Here is a 19,574-nt window from a genome sequence, read left to right as displayed (position 1 = left end):
CCCTCCTCTATGTGACATCCTTTTATATACAGTATTTGAACATGGCTATCATATCACCCCTTAACCTCCTCTTCTCCAGGCTAAACATGCCCAGCTCCCTTAGCCGTTCCTCATAAGGCATCGTTTCCAGGCCTTTGACCATTTTGGTTGCCCTCCTCTGGACACATTCCAGTTTGTCAGTGTCCTTCTTGAATTGTGGTGCCCAGAACTGGACACAGTACTCCAGGTGAGGTCTGACCAGAGCAGAATACAGTGGCACTATTACTTCCCTTGATCTTCTCCTGAGGGAGAAGTCTGTATTTGCGGGATGCGTATGTACCAATTATATTGAGAAATGTAGTATAGAGCAAAATTTAAACCACTGGATAGATATATCTAAAAATATAGGTTGTGAGGGCTTTGCATCAGTCTGCACTGCAGAAGATGTTGGAAAGGTACATGACGTGAATCGCTTTTTTCAGGTTATTTCCAGTGTGATAGCCTTTCTAAAAAGTGCCACAAAGACCCTTTGTGTACCTTAGGAGCTATTTAAATAGAGATGACAGAGGGTGACGTTTGAGGGGGAAATGGCATATTAAAAAGTTATATATCTGGAGCTTGATAGCATTAACAATATCGTTTTTAAATCTTCATAATAATGCATTATTTATGAAACCAACGAAAATGTGTTAGGTGCTATATGTAAATAAAATACCCATGGTCCCTGCCACATGCTCCTGATCTAAAATTAAATAATTCAAATCTAAGTACAGAATAGAAATGTTATTATTTAAAATGTTAACACAAGAAAATATTACGGGAAGGGTCAATTTCAGCTCAGATTATTACTACTTGGTAAAGTATTTTTGAAATCTGAATGTAAACTCTTACCAGTCAGGACTATCATACCCTACAGTGCAATCTTATACATATCTACTCATATATAAATCTAACTTTTTCCTGCTTGGCAGGGGGTTGGACTCGATGGCTCTTGTGGTCTCTTCCAACTCTATGATTCTATGAACTTAGTTTCAATGGAGCTTACCGCCAAATAAGTAGGTATAGAATTGCAGTCTTAGCCAATTAACTATATGGCTTTTAATGAATAAGTAATTAGATGGTTATATTTACCAAACATTTACACATGACATCTAATTAAAAAGTAATACTGCATTTTTAAGGATTCTAAAAGATAATGACTATGCATTAGAAAATTTAAAGAAAATCTAATGACAAGTATTTTATGGAAGAATGCCTTTTTTTGACTATTTAATGAAATATAGAACAGTCGTACCTTGTTTTTCGAACAGCTTAGTTCTTGAACATTTTGGCTGCTAAACACCACAGACTGTTCTGGTTTGTGAATTGTTTTTGGAAGCGGAACGTCTGACGGGGCTTCCATGGCTTCCGATTGGCTGCAGGAGCTTCCAGGAAGTCAAATGGACTTCCAGAACAGATTCTGTATGAATTCCAAGGTACGGCTGTATGATGAACTCACGAGCAGGATTTGAGCTATGAGCAACAGAAGTGATTAGATTAGGATATTGTGGTTATGATTTAATAGATTGAAGACGTGGGGGAGCAGAAGGGGAGAAACAACAACTTCATGGAAAATGGGGTGGGAAGTCGATAAAAATAAGAAAAACGAAGAAATTGTGTTTTGATTGTATATGTTAAAAATGTTGAAACTTAATGAAACATAATGGAAAGAATAGAAAACTTAAATTTAAAGATATTTAAAAAACATTACCTTACATTGTTTAGAGAAACTTTATTTATTTGATTAAATGCACAACATATTGAATGTACATCTTTCCCACCCGACAAGCCGTTAACTGCAGTTTATGTTCTAGAAAGGTTCAAGCTCCAGTGATTAAAGATTGCTTCTCTTTCTGCAACAATTTCTTATAAAGAGCTTTCATGGAGCTGTAACATTTTATATGACACGTGGAGGGAAAGGCTAAAGATTATTGTTTGCTGGGTTGGATATAAGTTATATAACAACCGCAGACCGCACCACTTGCACTATGCAAGTCAAAATCATTGGATTAGTGCACATGAGAGCTGTCCTCAAGAAGCTCATTTGATCCATTTGGTCAGCAGACAAAGATGTTTAATGAGGTGTAGGGAAGTATACTTATCAGATAATTACTGACAGACTCTAGCTTTGACAAGATGCCAAGATCTGTACAATACACCCAGGCAGCAGCTTTAGATCACCCACCATCTTTTCTTAGAAAAATTGTGTCCTGGTGTTTGTCCACCAGCAATATATTAAATTATGATATCTATGATAGTCATTGTATGTAAAATGTAGGGATCCCTTTGCCTATGCTAGCAGGCAGTCTGCATCTAGAGGTTCTGAGTTCAGATCACTGGATGTTGGAAGGAGATGAGGAAAAGAACATGAATGTTTCCTAATGATGAAGGCAATGTGCCTTATTATCGAAAAGGAAACACAGACCCTGGTAAGAGCGCTGATACCCCTGGAATCTTGCACTGTGTGTAACATTATGTTCATACTGGAAGAGCTTCAGAAGGAGTATGCAATGCGAGACCAGAGGAGTGGACAGTGTAAAAAGAAACATTAATTTTAATAACCATTACTAAAAGAACATCACCAAAAAAAAGAGCAGGTTGTAGACTATTACATCATTGTCAGTTGCACAATAATAAGGTTATTCTTCAAAATGCATGCAATAGCACTGTTTTTGAAGTGGAGGTTTCAGGCAGGAAGGAGGGTGAGGCTGAGTGAGTGCTCAGGCAATTGCAGTTAAGGGAGAATACAGTGGTACCTCAGGTTACATACGCTTCAGGTTACATACGCTTCAGGTTACAGACTCTGCTAACCCAGAAATAGTACCTCGGGTTAAGAACTTTGCTTCAGGATGAGAACAGAAATTGTGCTCCGGCGGCGCGGCAGCAGCAGGAGGCCCCCATTAGCTAAAGTGGTGCTTCAGGTTAAGAACAGTTTCAGGTTAAGAACAGACCGCCAGAACGAATTAAGTACTTAACCCAAGGTACCACTGTATAGAGAAAGAAAGCGTGGGGCAAGGTAAAAGCAGAAATTTTGAGTGCTGAGAACACATAATAAATCAGGGTAGATGAAACTCAATGATTAAAATGTTGATTTAAATCAGACTTGTTTAAAAATATCATGCTATAAATTTGAGTGCAAGCAAATTTTAAAACTAAAATTTAATTGCTCTCTTACCAGATTTATTAGCTTCACTCCAGGTAATGTTGAGCTGCAACCCTATACACACACTTACCTAGGGATACACAGCTGAATTCAGTGGTACTTATAGTATTTCTGAGTAGACATGCATGTGGTCTAAATCACATGAAAAGCAAAAGGGTTGTGATTTTCTTTCCATTGCTTTCAAAGGTCCTTAGTCATGACTGGCTATAGCTGGAGCAGAGTCTGTTTTTCTGTGTACATGAAGAAACAGTTTGCTCCGTTCTCAGATTATGAATGTTTAACTGCTGCCTACCAACCACCCACACATTTGGCCATTTCCTTTCACCTTGTGAAGATAAACTGATTTTCTCCAGTAATTACCCACTTTCTTTTCTGGATGGTTCTGGGTCCTAATTTACCTCAACAGAATGCTATGCAATAAATGATTTTTTTTTAAGTGTACCCACTTTATTTGAATCTCTTTGAATCTTTATTAATATTTAAATGCATATGGTTTTATATATCAGTAGTGTGCCCCAAATGACCTCACACAGCAGTGCAGAGGCACATCTCAGTGGTGGACAGCCCCCGCCCCCTTCCCACCTTGTGCATCATATTCACCACCAGAACTGCACTATCCCCAGCCTGCCAAACAGCTGCTCGGCAGGCTGGGGAAAATCTTATATACTGTATATGGAAGCCCAATCATGGCACAGAGATAGCAACATTCAGCAGTAAAGGCTGCTTGGTCACCTATGCAAGACACACTTGAAGGCCCCCAAGGGCTGCATGTGGCCCCCAAGTGGTGAGTTGAGCACATGAGGTCTAAAGACTTATTTCATTGTCACAAAATGGGCAGATTAAAGCTATTTTAGGTTTATTACAAATTATATAAATACTATAAAATACAATAAACTATTTATAGATACTGTACAGCTCCGGCCACTATGGCCCTAACAGTTACTATTTAGTTTGTAACAGTATGGAATGGGGATGTCAGTGGTATAAAGACAGCAGAGAGTCAGGCCAGTCAGTGACCTGCGGCTACAATTAACAGACTCCCTTACTGACTTATTTTGGCATTTGCCCTTGCACATTACTTTTAACTGAACCAAAGCACTGTACTATAGCTATGGAATTGCCTCTGAAGATGGTTTGGAAACTTCACTGGTGCAGAATTTGGCAGCCAGGTTGCTCACCAGGGCAAGAGGTTTGAGCATATTGCATCAATCCTGGCCCAACTGCACTGGGTGACAATTAGTTTCCAGGCCCAATTCAAAGCGCTGGTTTTGACCTATATTGTGAATCACCTTGTGATCCTTGGCTGAAGGGCAGTACAGAGATATAATAAATAATAATATCTTATTCTGACAAGTATCAGCTCTTCTAAGGTATCAAGCATCTATGAGGTCTTTTTAAGCACAGCAGCCTGGGAAGCAAGGTCACTTACATGGTGTGAATATCAGTTTACTTTGCCAGTACCCACTGAGCGTCTTGGGCTTGCTGGTTGGAAGGTCAGCGATTTGAATCCGTATGACAGAGTGAGTTCCCGTTGCTCTGTCCCCGCTTCTGCCAACCTAGCAGTTTGAAAGCACACCAGTGCAAGTAGATAAATAGGTACTGCTTTGGCAGGAAAGTAAAAGCGTTTCCATGTGTTACGGTGTTCCATTGCACCAGAAGCGGTTTAATCATGCTGGCCACAAGACCCAGAAAGCTGTCTGTGGACAAACACTGGCTCCCTCGGCTTGAAGCTTTGACTGGACTTAACTGTCCAGGGATCCTTTACCTTAACACTTTGCCAGTGTTCTTTTCTTTTAATGACTTGCCAGACTGTCTGAGGGAACTTTATGATGACAATGCAACCCCATATTGTAAGGGCAATTTGGGTCTCTCCCCCACCCCCCTTTTCCTGATGCCGTCTTTCCAGTCCAATTACTGGAGACATTTTCAAGGAGAGAAGTCACAAAAAGTTCAGCGGGTGTAGGATTGTAGCGTCTCAAAGAATTCAGTGGGACTTCTGAGTAAACCTAAATAGTATTGCAGCGTGGGTTTCATGAGGATCATAGAGAGACAAAATAGGAGATTGGAATCATGGGCTAGATGTTTGGAAAATGCTGGATGGTGTAATAATGTTGGAGAAATGTACAGAGGGGAGATCTGCTGACTGGAACAAGCCCTGGTAATTTTATTATAGGAATCACAGTCTCTTGGTTGTGCAGGTTTTCATCTGGCCAGGCTTGCTTTTTGTTCTGTTAATACTAAAGTTGTAATCCTATAATTACATAAGAAGCTGCTGGATCAGGCCAAATGCCCATTTAGTCCAGCATCTTGATTTCACAGTGCCTGTGTGAAGCCCGCAGGCATGCATACTTGGCAGTCAACTCTGATGATCTTTTATTTTTATTCAATTATTTCTGGATTAAATGAAAGCAAAGTGAAACAAAAAAATATATCCAAAATTAAGAGGGTGGCGTTAATGCACAGCTTCAAAGAATGAACGTCTAGTTCCTCTGGTCGTGGAGAGTAAATACGTTTTCATTATCAGTATTGTTGATTGGTGTTTACAAGGGTGGGGTGAGCTGTCCCGCCTTCACTTCGGAACACGGACGTTCGCCTGCGTGGCGAAACATCCACTCGCTCTGGATGCTTGGGCGCCTGATGGGGCCGGATCGCTCCCTTTTAGGTTTGCCACCCAGCTAAACCCCACTCATATCAAAGGCTGAAGAACTTGTATGTATGGGTTCTTCTGGCGCCCTTTCGCTTTGATTTCGGGACGCTGAGGGGGTTAGCAATAGGACTCTCCGATAGGGAGCGCGCCTCCTTCCCGCCATGCGTGCTGGACCACGTCAGAAGTAAGTGTATTCGAGGCTAGCGCTTCTGGACGTCGTGTGAAAGGAGTCATGCAGGTTTCCCTCCTTCCTTCCTTCCTTCCTTCCTTCCCTCCCAGGGCGACTGTCCCAGCCGGTCTCCTCAGGCGTAACTCCAGACAAGAAGCGCCAATACACCTGCCCTCTCTCCCTCCTCCCCAATGGCCACGGGCTTTTGGACATAACGTGGCCCGCCCCTGGTTCTCTTTTCCGGGGACAAGTGGCCACCAAGAGAGAAGCCACGTTGCCACAGTTCGGAGGGTATTCGCTTTGACCCTGGGCAAGTTGAGTCACCACAGCTGTCCCAGTGCCCCGGCCCGTTAGCTAGTTCAGACACCCCACCCCAGCCTGCCCCGCGCGCAATATAGTTGCCTGAGGCTCTGGCCTCGGCGGCCCCATGACGTCATCCCGTGGGGGGGAAGAGTTCGTTTTGCCTCTCCCAACATGGCGCCGCTGCCGTCGCGTTGCTAGAGACGCTCTGCGGTCGCGACTCGGAAGGAGGAGATGAGAGGGGAGGGGGGCGCGGCGGGAGCGGCGCAGGCAGCTGGGCTGGCCGGGTAGAGAAAGGGAGGGAGTTGGTGGGACGGAGCGGGGAGTGGTGGCGCGGGGGGAGAAGCTGAAAGAGAGGAGGAGGATTTAAAGGAGCCATGTCCCCGGCGCGGCGGCCTCGGCTGCTGCTGCTGAAGAGGCCGGAGCCGGGTGGAGGGCAGAAGAGGAGGGTGCAGCGGGGCTGCCGAGGGGGAACGAGAAAGCCCTGAGCACCCAGCGCGGGGCGGCGGCAGCACTGGGCGCAAGATGGTGAGTGCGCCCCGGCGAGGCTGGGAAAGGAGGACCTGACCGGAGGGGATGGAGCCAGGAGGGGACGAGGAGGCGGTGCCTAGGAGGAGGGCAAGTGACAGGGAAGGAGGGAGGAGGAGGAGGAGGGAAGGAGCGCCCGTGAATGAGCCTTGCTGTCAGGGAGGTAAGTGACAGGTAGGCCACGAGCCGGGCGGGAGCTCCGCTTCTCTTCCCCCCTGGAGCGGAGTGGGGAGGGGAGGTCAAGTGGTGGGGAGTCCGAATGGGGCAGGTGGAAGGTGGCAGGTGCCCGGTCTCGAGGAGGCTTGGGCAGCGAGGCACACCCGAGGGGCTTGCAGGTGACTGGGTGGAGGCTCCCGGGAAGGCGGACAGGTGCCGGGGAAGGGGGGAGGTGTCCGTCGAAGGACTTCCGAGCGGCAGGCGGGTCACAGGTGTGCGTGGAGTGATGGGCATCCGGACCTGGCATCAGGTGATGAGACTGAGTGGGATGCTCATGAAGGGACACACACCCTCTGCGTGGGTGAGTGGGGTGGTGGTGCTTAGGGTGGGGGCATGAATGACTCCCGGGGTTCTTCAGCAAGCCGGTAAGTCAGTGTTTCCTCTGGGAGGAGAGCAAATGAGCCTCGAGGTGGGTGGGACAAGAGAGGACACCTGCCTTTTGCTTGACCCAAAGATCCAAGAGTTTGGGGGCTTCATTGTAAAGAAGCCACAGTCTTCTCCTTGGCACAGTTCCTCTGTGTTGTCATGCGCTGTTACATGAAGTTATACTTGTGAGAGAAATGGATGTGCTTGAACTAGTGCAATACACGGAACTGCTGCACCCATTAGGATGAGGGACTCACAGACATAGGTCTACTTTGTGTCAGATTTCTGCCTCTTCTCCCCCTCTTTAAGTTGCTGTACTTGATTACCTGACAGAGTGAGCCCCATTGCACTCTGTGGGACTTGCAACACAATCCTATACATGTCTACTAAGAAGTAAGTTTCCTATCCATTGATAGTGGCAATTTATTTGGTGCGTGCTCTCACTTGGGCAATTTGCCAAAAGTTTGCTGCTGCAGCAAATCAAAGAATCAGTTAGGACAGTGCTTAAGACTATTATCCTAAACCTACATACTTGGAAGAAAGACCAATAGAAATTATTTTGACTGTGCTGAGTAAGCATTGTTTCTATCAGGTTGTGAAATATGAAGCCTTGGACAATATTGGTGCACTTTAAAATGTTTTGAAGTTAATATGGGGTGAGGCATTTTTTGCTTAAATTATTATATTGTGTTTATCTTTATCATACCTGGATGTCTTCCTGTGTTAAGTGGTTATGTCATTTGCAGACCTTAGTTTCCATATTTTCAGCTGGCACTGTCCTTTGGAAAGTAGTGGGATGCTGAAGGTGAAATAGAGCAGGTAGTGCCAGAACTGTTGAGAGTACTTGGATGCATCTTAAACCTGTGTACCGTGAGAGTGAAAGGCTGGATGGTGACGGAGATAGAAGAACATGCAAAATGAATATTTTGTTGGGGAGGGGGGAGAGGTTGTTCGTAGATGTTGAGATTAATTTTTGGGACCAAATGTATATGCATTGTGTAGTAATGCAGTGAGACAAATGTAATACCTCTCTTATAAAACAAAAAAGACTTAATAATCTGCAGCAAAGGATTGCTTTACTGAACATGGCCAGAAGAAAGGTTCAGTGCTGCCTGTTGGAATTTGGAAAAGTTATAACATTCAGGATGAACTATTTGAACCTTAAAATATATAGTCCACCGCATTACATGCGTTTGCCTATGTAGTTTTAGATGAGTTTCAGGGGTATGGCCATGTTAATTTGTGGCAGCAAAATCTATGAATAATCTTGTGGCAATTTAAAAGACTAACATCTATTATAGCATAAGCTTTTGTGGACTAGTCCACTTCATCTGACCAGTCTCTGATGAATATTCGTTGCCATTGATTAGTTCAATTAACCAATTAATACTTGTAGCTGTGATAGCTCAGGTCGGTAGAACATGAAACTCTTCATCTCAGCGTCAGAGGTTTGAGTCCCACATTGGACAAAAGATTCCTGCATGGCAGGGGGTTGGACTAGATGATCCTCATGATCCCTTCCAATTCTACAATTCTGTGATTCTATGATACCCATATAATGCTCAGCTAAAAGACACAGTGACCTGGTTTAAGCCAAACCATGACTTAATGTGATCATGTAGGTGTGTCGGCTTCCAGAGAAGATAATGTGACTGCCTTGCTGCTCTTCCAGTCTTCCTGCTGCTATGTTGAGCTAAGCCATGGTTTAGCTTAGTGTGATGTGCAAGTCAGGCCAGTGTATGAGGACTGCTGTAATCCTAAAGGAATGAAAACTCTTAAAAAGAACTAAAACAGGCCTTTACAGGGCATCCTATATGTAAAGGTTTGTCAGTGGTGCCTTTTTAATTACTCCCAACAGACTGATAGTGAAGAGTGACTCCAAGTCTCCCTTACTGCAGGCATGTAACTGTTTGCCTTTCTAGAAGTTACAGATTTGGGTCAAATAAGAGATGAAAAGTCCAGCTAGGGCTTAGAGTTTACTAAAGCTATCAGGTTCCTTTGCTCTGCTCCTAGCTTTCATGTTTCTTATAGAGACGCAGGCAGGAAAACAAGTAAGCTGTAGGGAGTCTTTTAGGAATAATGTGAGATGAGATGAGTGGTAACTGGAGAGAGATCTCTCTTGGTTGGGGAAGCCCTCCACTTATGGAGTTCTCTGCCAAAGAGTTTTGTCTAGTATGGATATTATTATTTCTGTTGGATAGTTTTGACACTAATTGTTTTTAGTATATGGTTATTTTTATTGTTATAAACTAACTTGTGGGGGGAATAAACTGAAAAGCAGTACTGTATAGAAATATTAAAAGATAAGTACAGTGGTGCCCCGCAAGACGAATGCCTCGCAAGACGAAAAACTCGCTAGACGAAAGGGTTTTCCGTTTTTGCGTTGCTTCGCTAGACAAATTTCCCTATGGGCTTGCTTCGCAAGACGAAAACGTCTTGCGCTTTTTTTTAAAAGCCGCTTGAAGAGGCGCAGTTGCGACGGACCGTGCTTCCCAAGACGAAAAACATCGCAAGACGAAAAGACTTGCGGAACGAATTCTTTTCGTCTTGCGAGGCACCACTGTAAATTGGTGGGGACAGGTAGAAGCAGAGTTTACTATTTGATTGCACACCTTGGATAGTTGCTTGTTGCCTCTCGTGGGTGGTAGATTGCTTGACTGGTAATGGAAAACGGGGCTTCTTTTGCCTGCTAGTATTCCCTAGGCCTCTAACAGTTGCTTATTGGTTCCTCCATGATGTGTTACTGCAGAAATGTATATAATGGGAAGATCTGCTAAGTAATAGTTGGAGGCTCATATGTATGCATGCATTTGGCACTGTGGAATTAACTTCTTTTAAAAGGCTTGTTTTTTATTAAATTTAGAACTCAGTCTGCTTGCATGTTCAGGCAGTTGTTGATTAGCTATGCCTTGTGTATTTGAAGGCTTGTGATTGCAGCTGAAAGACTGAATGCATGGTATTTTCATTGTGACCAAGTTATTAAAACGCTTCATAACATTTTACTGTAATAGTAGCTCTGTTAATTGGTTTTTGATGAAGATGGAAACCACAGGAGGGGAGGATGCTTTGTGCTTGAATCCTGCTTGTGAGTTTCCCACGGGCTTCCAGTTGGCCACTGTAAGAATAGGACGCTGGACTAGGTGGGCCCATTGGCCTGATTCAGCAGACTCTCCTAATGTTTTGAAGATGAATTTCTGAGCTGAAATGCAGCAAGGTATAGAACAATATAGGCAGGTTATTTAGCCTCTTCAGAAAAATAATATATGTGGAAGGGTTTCTGTGAACATGGCCCTGTGTATGGTGCCAGAGAAAGAGAGCCCAAAGAGCACTTCTTTGTGTAAATTATCATACTTTCAGAGGGGAGAGACCACAGCTCCTGAAAAGATTCTTTGGAAACTTTTCTTGGATCTGTTAATAGTCTCTCTCTGCTCACCTTGCCTAAGCCACAATGGGAAAATTCAGATTGTAATTTCTCTGGGGTTGAGGCATATTTTCCCAGAGTAATGTCTGTAAAGAAACTTGTACATGGATAGTGTTACTTATATAATTTTCCTCAAATTCTTCATCAGATTGATTTTTCTCTTTCAAGTTGCATTGCTTCTATATACTGTACCAACAAAGTATCTTATCACTAAATTAAACTGTCTAGAGGTCACTTGTGACAGAAAGTGGTACATAAAGGCATTCAACAAGACATGACAACTGTGGTCTGCTAACCAGGAAGTTTTACACACAAACACACACGCACAAAGTTTGGGCACTAGAAACAGAAATATCATTCCTAGGCTGCAATCTTGTGCACTCTAACCTGAGGAAAAATATAACAGGCCTAACTTCAGAGTAAGCTTACATGCTATTGCAGTTTAGTTTCATTTAAATGGTTTTGATAATTGTACTGCTCCAGCACGTTTTGGTGGATCCAGACTATAATAATCTTAAAATTGTGAATTTGTATTGCTGTGTGAAACCTTTCTGTGGAACTAATCCCATTCTTTTTCATTTTTTGTGTCTGTGTTTTTCTACAGTATCTGTGGCAAATGATGAAGTTTCTGTATTATATTTCTGAACGTAACCCTATAAAAGGCTGCTATGGCAATTTTGAGTGCCTGAACTGTGCTTTTAATAACTGCCACTTTAGAAAAATTAATTACTCAGTAACTGCCAAAATAATTTCCTCCTTGAGTAATTTGCTCTGCTTTCTCCTGGCAAAGGTGCACAACAGAAGGAATTCTGGCAGTGCATCAGTCCACCTTGGCCAGTATTTTCTGTGCAATGATAGTTATCAGAGGTAGCTTGTTGGTGGCATGGCCTGTTTAGTTCTTCAGCCTTAAAACCAGAAGAAGTACCTAATAGGGCAGGCAGTTTGAGAACCAAATTGCCTCTGATGATTATGATGATGATGCTGGGCAAAGTATTTATGTATATAGACCTAATGTTATTGCTGCTCTTCTTCTGTAGCATCTTTGTGAACTAATATTGGGTTTACAAGGTCACTCCTGGCACATGCCAGGAAGACATGTTGGGAAGACATGTTTCAGGGTGATTGTTGTGGCTCGTCTGGTGAATGTTTTCATCCAGGAACAGCCTGTATGGAAGAAAGGTGCAACAAGTTTGTCACCTTAAGGAAAAAGACTTGCTAAGCTGTTGTCTCCTGTATTTTATCTTGCACCTCTCATGCACAAGCCACATGTGTTTACTTAGATTGCCATAGCCTCACTTATCACCACTTTTGGGCATCTATCTCCTCCTAGTGGTAACTACATTTGTTGCTCTGTTGCTTGCACTGGTTTGTGCACACTCTTCAGTGCTCACTGCTAAGTTACAGCACTTCTTGAGGTTCCAAATGGGCATTCTGCATCTTGGCTCTAGATTCTAGCTAGTACAGTACAGTAGAAAGAGAACAAATCTGGGCTCTATAGAAGTAGCCAATAAGATAATAACATGATGCCTGTGGACCAGGCAACATGTAAGGGCCTCTTATGTCTGCTCTGCTAAAATATTATTAAATGAAGATAGTTCTCTGACTGATGAATTCATTTTGTTTTGTAATTAGTTAGTTCTTTCTGATTTGGGGTTTAAGCTTTTGAAGCATACTGTGGTCACTTCTTTTCCATTGCTAAATTTCTGGCTTGAATTTTAACCTAAAGTTCTTTCACAGTTTCATTAAGTGTATTTTTTTTTGGGGGGGGACCCTCTCTAAGTATTGGGAAGCCTGAGAGAAAAAAAGTCTGTATAGAATTCTTAGCTGCCACTGTATGCACATGTATGTGAAAACCAATGTCTACTTAGAAATACAAATCCCATTTCAAAGGAGCTTGTTCCTAGATAAGTGAGTATAGGCTTTCAGCCTGAGGCCCATTTACCTGTAAGCAAGCCGCGACAGGGTGAGCTCCCGTTGTTCGGTCCCAGCTCCTGCCAACCTAGCAGTTCGAAAGCACGCATTGCAAGTAGATAAATAGGTACTGCTCTGGTGAGAAGGTAAACGGCGTTTCCATGTGCTGCTCTGGTTCGCCAGAAGCGGCTTAGTCATGCTAGCCACATGACCCGGAAGCTGTACGCCGGCTCCCTTGGCCAATAAAGCAAGATGAGCGCTGCAACCCCAGAGTTGCCCGCGACTGGACCTAACGGTCAGGGATCCCTTTACCTTTAGCTTTAAGTCGCGGTGAACCCAATGGCTTGAATACAGAGGAGTTCCCTTCTGCTGGTAGGATCATCCTGTGATTAGGGTTCTTGCTCATGAGACTCTCTTGCAGGTGGATGAGAGGTAACCTTTGCTGATTTCCCTCTGAACCCTCTACTGAAGGGTTGGGGAACTACCTGAAGGAAAATGGGAGTGGGAAAGATACAGACAGACCGACAGACCAACTTCGTACTGCCAGCAGAAGACATCCTGGATCAAAAGCCTTCCGTGCATGGAAGGGACACTTAGGGATTTGAGCTGATGGGTCCCATATAAACATGAAATGGACTTGGCTGTTAACAGTAGATTCCCAAATACTGTGATTCATTGACATTGTCTTGTTTGTTATGTGTCCTTTACCTGAGGATTGTGTGTATGTGGTAGTATATTTCATATTAATTGCTGAGGAAAGTTGTGAGGTAATCCAGAATGCAAAATAATGATTTTGAAATTAAAGTTTTATAGAGAGCAAGTTGTATGTTCATGGCATGTGTTCTCCCCAGTCAGTTTTAATGTAGAATGACATTGGAACTGATAAATTTGGACAAAAATAATTTGTGTCTCACTGGTAGCTAGTTTAACTGGTCAGGGTGTGGGGTAGTTGAAGAGATAATAGGACTCGTAAGAGGGGCCCAATGACAAGAGCATGTAGTGGATGTGCGTGAGAGATAATATATACACAGCCAGTTCTAGAAGAAAGGTGGTTTCTGTGCTAAGAATTAATTGGGATCTCTGAAACAAATAGGAGTTCTTGTTAATAAATATATAAATATATTTAAACTAATAGGACATATCTAAAATGCATTAATGAGTTCTGTATTTCTTGCTGTGTATGAAATTGGTTTCAGCATATTATTTTGTTCAATGTGACAGTGCCAGTTTGAAGGAATTGCCTGAACCCACAATGAACTCCATTATGTCTTGCTTTAAAATTTGTTTTATGAGGGTTTAGCTCAGTTCTGTAGGCCTGAAACTAGAAAGAGCAGCGTTGATAAGAAATGGCATAGTAGCTATCTGGAAAACAGAAGATTTCACATAATTCGATAACAAACGGTGTAAATCCTGTGTGTAGGCATAGTCATTATGAGTATATGGAGGAAAGTAAAGGAAAATTCCCAAGAGCACATCCCTTGAATTATGATATCCCAAAGGTGGATTGCATCAATATGCTGTGAATGCTGTTTGGGGAAGCTTTTAATGTTTGATGGATTACTGTATTTTAATATTTTGTTGGAAGCCGCCCAGAGTGGCTGGGGAAGCCCCGCCAGATGGGTGGGAAATAAATAAATAAATAAATAAATAAATAAATAAATAAATAAATAAATAAATAAATAAATAAATGTTCCATTTCTGTTGATGTTGATCTGAGTTGGCTTCATTGTTGCAGACCAGCCCACAATTCAGCAGATTCCTCTCTTTCCCATCACCCCATGATGGTAATGTCTTTTGCTTATTTATGTGGAACGCTTTGCCCTTGCATCTCATTGCAGCTGTTGAACTGTGGATCCTATCAGGTGTCGTGTAAGGCAGTGTTCTCTAAAGTGAGGTCCCCAGATGCTGTTGGACTACAACTCCCATCAGGGTTGGTGGGAGTTGTAGTCCAACAGCCAAGATAAAAGAAAACTGTTGTAAGGGAAGTAGGGTATCCCTATAGACCTGGTGAACTTAAGTGTCATACAGTTACCCCTCCTTGTTTTCACTTGCACTCAATGCAACCATTCTCCTCTGAGGAGATGACTTGATTTGTGAGCATAAATTGCAGTGGTACAATTTAATGCTTGTGCTGCAGCACTATTAGTGCCTCTAGTTCCCATTCAGAAACATCTTGGCAATGGCTAAAATGTGGTTAAGACACATTTTTCATTAAGGATGTGGAGAAGTCTATAGAGCTCATCCCACTGTTATTTTATAGTGAAGGTGTGGACCTACTCTTAAATCCCAAACTAGATAATTCATTGTGGACAATCTTCCTGGCAAGTTCCAGAGGGATAGTCATGCTAGTCAGTTGTAGGGGAAAAAACCCCTATGACTCTTTGATTGTGATAATAAGAACATTTAGAGATCAGCTGGATCAAGCCAAAGGACCACCTAGTCCAGCACTCTGGCCAAACACAGGGGCCTATTCTGGGAAGTTTAGACTCAGGATCTGAGTGCAGTAACGCTCTCCCCACCGGTGGTTCACAACAACTGACATTCAAAGCATACTACCTCTTGGCAGTGGAGGTAGAACATGGCAATTATGGCTAATAGCCACTGTTGCCAAATAAAGAGAAAGCCCAAAGCATGATATAATACCACTTAGAAGTGGTGTGAGAAACCTGTAGGCTTCCACATGATGTTCAGGTGCCATCACGGCTAGTGGTCAGAAATGAGGAGACCTGTAGACAAACCACATTTAGAGGCCCACAGGTTTGCAATCCCTCACAAAGGTTATAGTGGCTTCAAGGCTGCTGAGTCAGGGACTGAGCTGGCACCGCAGGACTGATTCAGACTTGTTACTGGGTCATGGCCAGACCTGACAGCCTTCCTGTCCAGTCTGGGCATGCTACAACCTACTACTACCTGTTTCACATGCTGCAGGTTGGCCACCCTCTGTCCTACAGTGAAGTTGAGGTTAATATGTTTTCCATTTTTCATATTTTTCATTTTCTTGTAGCATGCTAGTCTGTTGAAATAGGAATTGCTGTGCTCCACACCAGAAATGTGAGCTGTTCTTAGGCCTTAGCTACAATTTTTAAAGCATTTGTTATATAAATTCAGAAGCTGTTGAGTGTACTGCATCTTAACCAAAATGTCTGAAACGGGCTTGTGTGAAATTCAGTCTTTTGAACATTTTGTCACTTTTTTATTATAGGTTGTCTGGCAGTAATTGATGCAAATCCACCCAAAGCCTTGATGTTTGGTTTGTCAAATTGACACGGTGAAATCCACAAGGAATGGAGAAAGCTATTCCCACTACTTTATCAGAACAGCAGAAAGAGCACAAGGATGATGGAGAAAATACTGCGCCAATGTCCCTGGTGTCAAAAAAAGAGGATTTTGCTGCCCTTGAGTGCCCTCAAGGTGAAGAAAGAATAACTGCCTTTATTAAAGATGCAAAAACATCTCTGGAAAATGTGGCTTTGGTGGGGGCGTCAAAGGAAGGGGGGATTGTTCTCAAGAAGATGGTCCCTGGTTCTTCAGAGAAACTAGAAGCAACGAGTAGAGAGGGGAAAGTGACGGATGAGATGTGTAACCGTAAAGAGGAGCCCAGCTTTTTGACACCATTTACTCATCAACAGCCAGATGCTGCTTTGGAAGCCTGTAAAGTGACTGGTAAGTCCACTGCATTGTAATGACAGGCACTTTCTTAAAAAAACAAACAAAGCAAAACAACTTTTATAGGTTTGTTTCTTTCAAAGTAGATAAAAGGTAGAGGCCAGGCAGGCCTCTGAGATGAAAGTGAAGAAATATCAGCCTAGAGAATCGTCTGAAGCCACTGCGAGATGGTTTTGTTGCCGTGACTAATTGCATCCAAGTAGAAGACTGTGCACTTCCTTCAGTGCAATGTGTGAAGTGGCCTGTAATATGTTTGCTTGTGACATATAGGAAGAGGATGAAAATGGATCTCAAGAGTTCAGCAGCCTAGTTGTAACTTGTGAGTTCAGCACCACAGACAGGGGTCTGAATTTAAGTGGTGCATGGCAGAAAGCCCTAGCCCATTAACTGTTTTATGCAGACTAATACTCTGAAGTATTTATATCATAGGTTTGTCAAAGCTGTGATGCTAATAGTATCCTTTGACTTCATATGCCAACTGTGCAAGTAAAAATGGCTGTTTTGCTGTTTAGCCATTTGGGCATGCATGTTTTAACTGATAGTCCTCTTTATGCCTATTTAAGGTAATAGCCTCTAGCACTGTGCAGTGGTACATTCCAAGGAAAACTGTGAAAAACAAATGTTTAAAAGAAGTACATACAACAGAAATTGTCCTTATCCCGTGTATGTAATTGAGACTGTGAGAAGGCTGCAACAGGTGCAATGCTTCCTGCTCCTCCTGAGCTTTGCCACTTTCCTCTCTGCTACAAATGGCTGATTTGCCATTTTCCTCTGCTGTTGTTTGTGTTGTTCTTTGTTTATGAGACACGTGCACAACATAGGAATATGCTGAGGTGGCATCGGACACTTCTGTAGTTCCACAGGAATGCAGGAGAATCTGCTCTCATTCCGACTGCATTCATTTTCTAAAAGAACTTAGACATTGGAAGCACTTACTTACAAAGAACAAACATACTGTACAGTAAGTAAACGTGACTCTGTAAACACAGCATTTCCCCCCAGAGAGTGCCATGAATTGCTGTTGTGACCACAGTGCGGAATGTGTCAGAGGCATTCACTGAATGTTGTTACTGATGAGCAGCATAACGCCTTGACATCCACTGCGCCTGCTGTTTTGTGAATCATTGAGTTCGTTGGAGGCTGGGTACCCATCTGTACATTTGAAGTGCTTAAAAGAAAATCAAAACTCTGCTCAAATGTTCCTTGTATTGTATGCCAAGGAAAGCTGAATCCTACATCTTGTATGAAATTCACAAATTTGGTGGTGTTGGCTTATTCTTGGTTCCTAGCTTGTTTTGTTTCTGTTAGTCATGAAGGAGGACAGAGAAATATGTATAGCATAAAATAACAGCCTCACCTCAGCACTGTACAGTGGTACCTCTGGTTAAGAACTTAAATCGTTGCAGAGGTCCGTTCTTAACCTGAAACTGTTCTTAACCTGAGGTACCACTTTAGCTAATGGGGCCTCCCGCTGCTGCCACGCAGCCGGCGCGCAATTTCTGTTCTCATCCTGAGGTAAAATTCTTAACCCGAGGTGCTACTTCCGGGTTAGCGGAGTCTGTAACCTGAAGCATTTGTAACCCGAAGCATCTGTAACCCGAGGTACCGCTGTATCTTTTTTATTTTTTTTGTCTGTACTGTGGTTGCTCTTGGGGGTGGATTTTTTTTGGGGGGGGTGCAGTCAGTCCTGTGGGTTAGGAGTGGGTCACCTCTGCACAAGACATTCTGTTTTTGATACTTCAGTTTTATATCATCTTCTTGTGCTATACAGCAGTATTACCTAGCGTGGACATGGCTGATGCTGTGACCTGCTCTTTTCTCAACAACATACTGTGTTGCACCACTGGCATTTGTTTGCTAGGAGATTGCCATGTTCATAGGTTCCTTTCAGGGATAAATATTGTCAAGGTCCCGATGATAGTCAGTACTGCCATCAGTGGTGCAGTGGTAAATGATGAAGTGCATTCCCTTCACAACAATCCCTGTAACCAATGCTGATATCAATTCCAAGCTAGCTTTTTATTCGTAACCACCCTCCAGTCTTATGACAATTTCTGCTGGACTTGGAAGGTTCCTTGCTATTTTATGACCTACCAGTTGGCTATAATGAAGGGACTTCAGGATTTTCCAAAATAAACATGGCAGCTTAACCCTTAGATGTTTGTGCTAATACAACCCACCTCTTTCTATGCTTAGTTTCTTAGTTTCTGAGAAGACTAGAGTGTATTTATTTGGCGTGCAGAGGATTGGCAGATACTGCCCCAGGAGATGATATCGTCATCCCTGCTGTGACATAAGTGGCAGTGTTTTTGTCCTTGCTCCACTACACCACTGACTGCCACCCTGGTATTTCAGTTATAACAGATATCTGTCATGGATGGTATCTCAGTTATGACAGATGAGAATTAATCTGAACACATTAGATGAGTTGGGCATTGGAGAAGAAAACAGTAGGCCAGTTGTGCTTAAACAAAATATCAAGTATGATGTGAACCCTCCAGAATAACAGTTCTAGGAAGGAAATGGTCACTGGCAAAATAAGGCATCTTAACTACTGAGTGTTTGGTGGCCTGCAAGAAGCAGGTTTGCCTGGTCATTATAGCTTTTGCTTTGACTGCTCAGTAAACCTGCTGGGCATGCTGTGGAGTTAACTGCTAGGGCTTTGAAGTAAGGCAAGAAACTTCAGCACTCCATACAGGTGACAGCATATGCACCGAGTTGGGTCACACAAAGGTGTGTAGCGTTCAGCCTTTAGTTTCATTATCTTTTATTTTTAGGCTTGACATATTTCAAAAAGTAATGATCTTGTTACCTTTGCTAGTACCTTTCCCGGGAAAATCAGAGGCTCACTATGCCAGGCTCCTATTGGAAGACGGGACAAACGCTAGAACATTAGCAGTGGCAAAGTTTTTATCGGTGGTTGCAAGAACCAATGATCCCTATCTTTAAGTCTGAACAAAATGCTTGTTTAACCTGGAGGTAGGCTGTCTGAATTGTGCATTGCTTTGTAACGATTTGTTGGGTCTCTAGACCGTAATAAAGATTGATTTGATTTGAAAAATCTGGACATCCCCCCCAATACCCACCCTGGATTCCCTGCCTTCCCACTTCCCTCAGCAGGCACGTCTCGCCATTCCTTCACTTGCACATGAGCCTATGTTGCCTCCCT

At 43.0% G+C, this 19,574-nt stretch overlaps 1 protein-coding gene and 1 long non-coding RNA gene across 11 annotated transcripts in view; one reads left to right on the top strand and one right to left on the bottom strand.

Moving 5' to 3' along the window:
* Positions 1 to 2,696: 2,696 nt before the first annotated feature.
* Positions 2,697 to 5,842, bottom strand: LOC308581814. Its single transcript, XR_014005303.1, has 2 exons — positions 4,611 to 5,842; positions 2,697 to 3,411 (listed from the first exon to the last, which is right to left on the bottom strand). It is a non-coding gene; the product is annotated as an uncharacterized lncRNA (long non-coding RNA).
* Positions 5,843 to 5,872: 30 nt separating this feature from the next.
* WIZ (WIZ zinc finger) overlaps positions 5,873 to 19,574 on the top strand; it is a 65,538-nt gene continuing 51,836 nt past the window's right edge. For 7 of the 10 annotated variants that reach the window (XM_081184432.1, XM_081184436.1, XM_081184440.1 and 4 more), the window contains exons 1-2: positions 6,927 to 6,988; positions 15,942 to 16,402. In XM_081184432.1, coding sequence (XP_081040558.1) covers positions 16,024 to 16,402 — 379 coding nt within the window. In that variant the 5' untranslated portion in view covers positions 6,927 to 6,988; positions 15,942 to 16,023. Of the gene's footprint in view, positions 6,013 to 6,626; positions 6,826 to 6,926; positions 6,989 to 7,267; positions 7,292 to 15,941; positions 16,403 to 19,574 lie in introns of those variants that run through there. The other 3 variants (XM_081184434.1, XM_081184433.1, XM_081184435.1) reach the window with 3 other exon arrangements.

This window comes from Podarcis bocagei (assembly GCF_964188305.1).
Source record: "Podarcis bocagei genome assembly, chromosome: 2".
Classification (NCBI taxonomy): Eukaryota; Metazoa; Chordata; class Lepidosauria; order Squamata; family Lacertidae; genus Podarcis; species Podarcis bocagei.
This window is presented reverse-complemented; position numbering and strand designations above follow the sequence as displayed.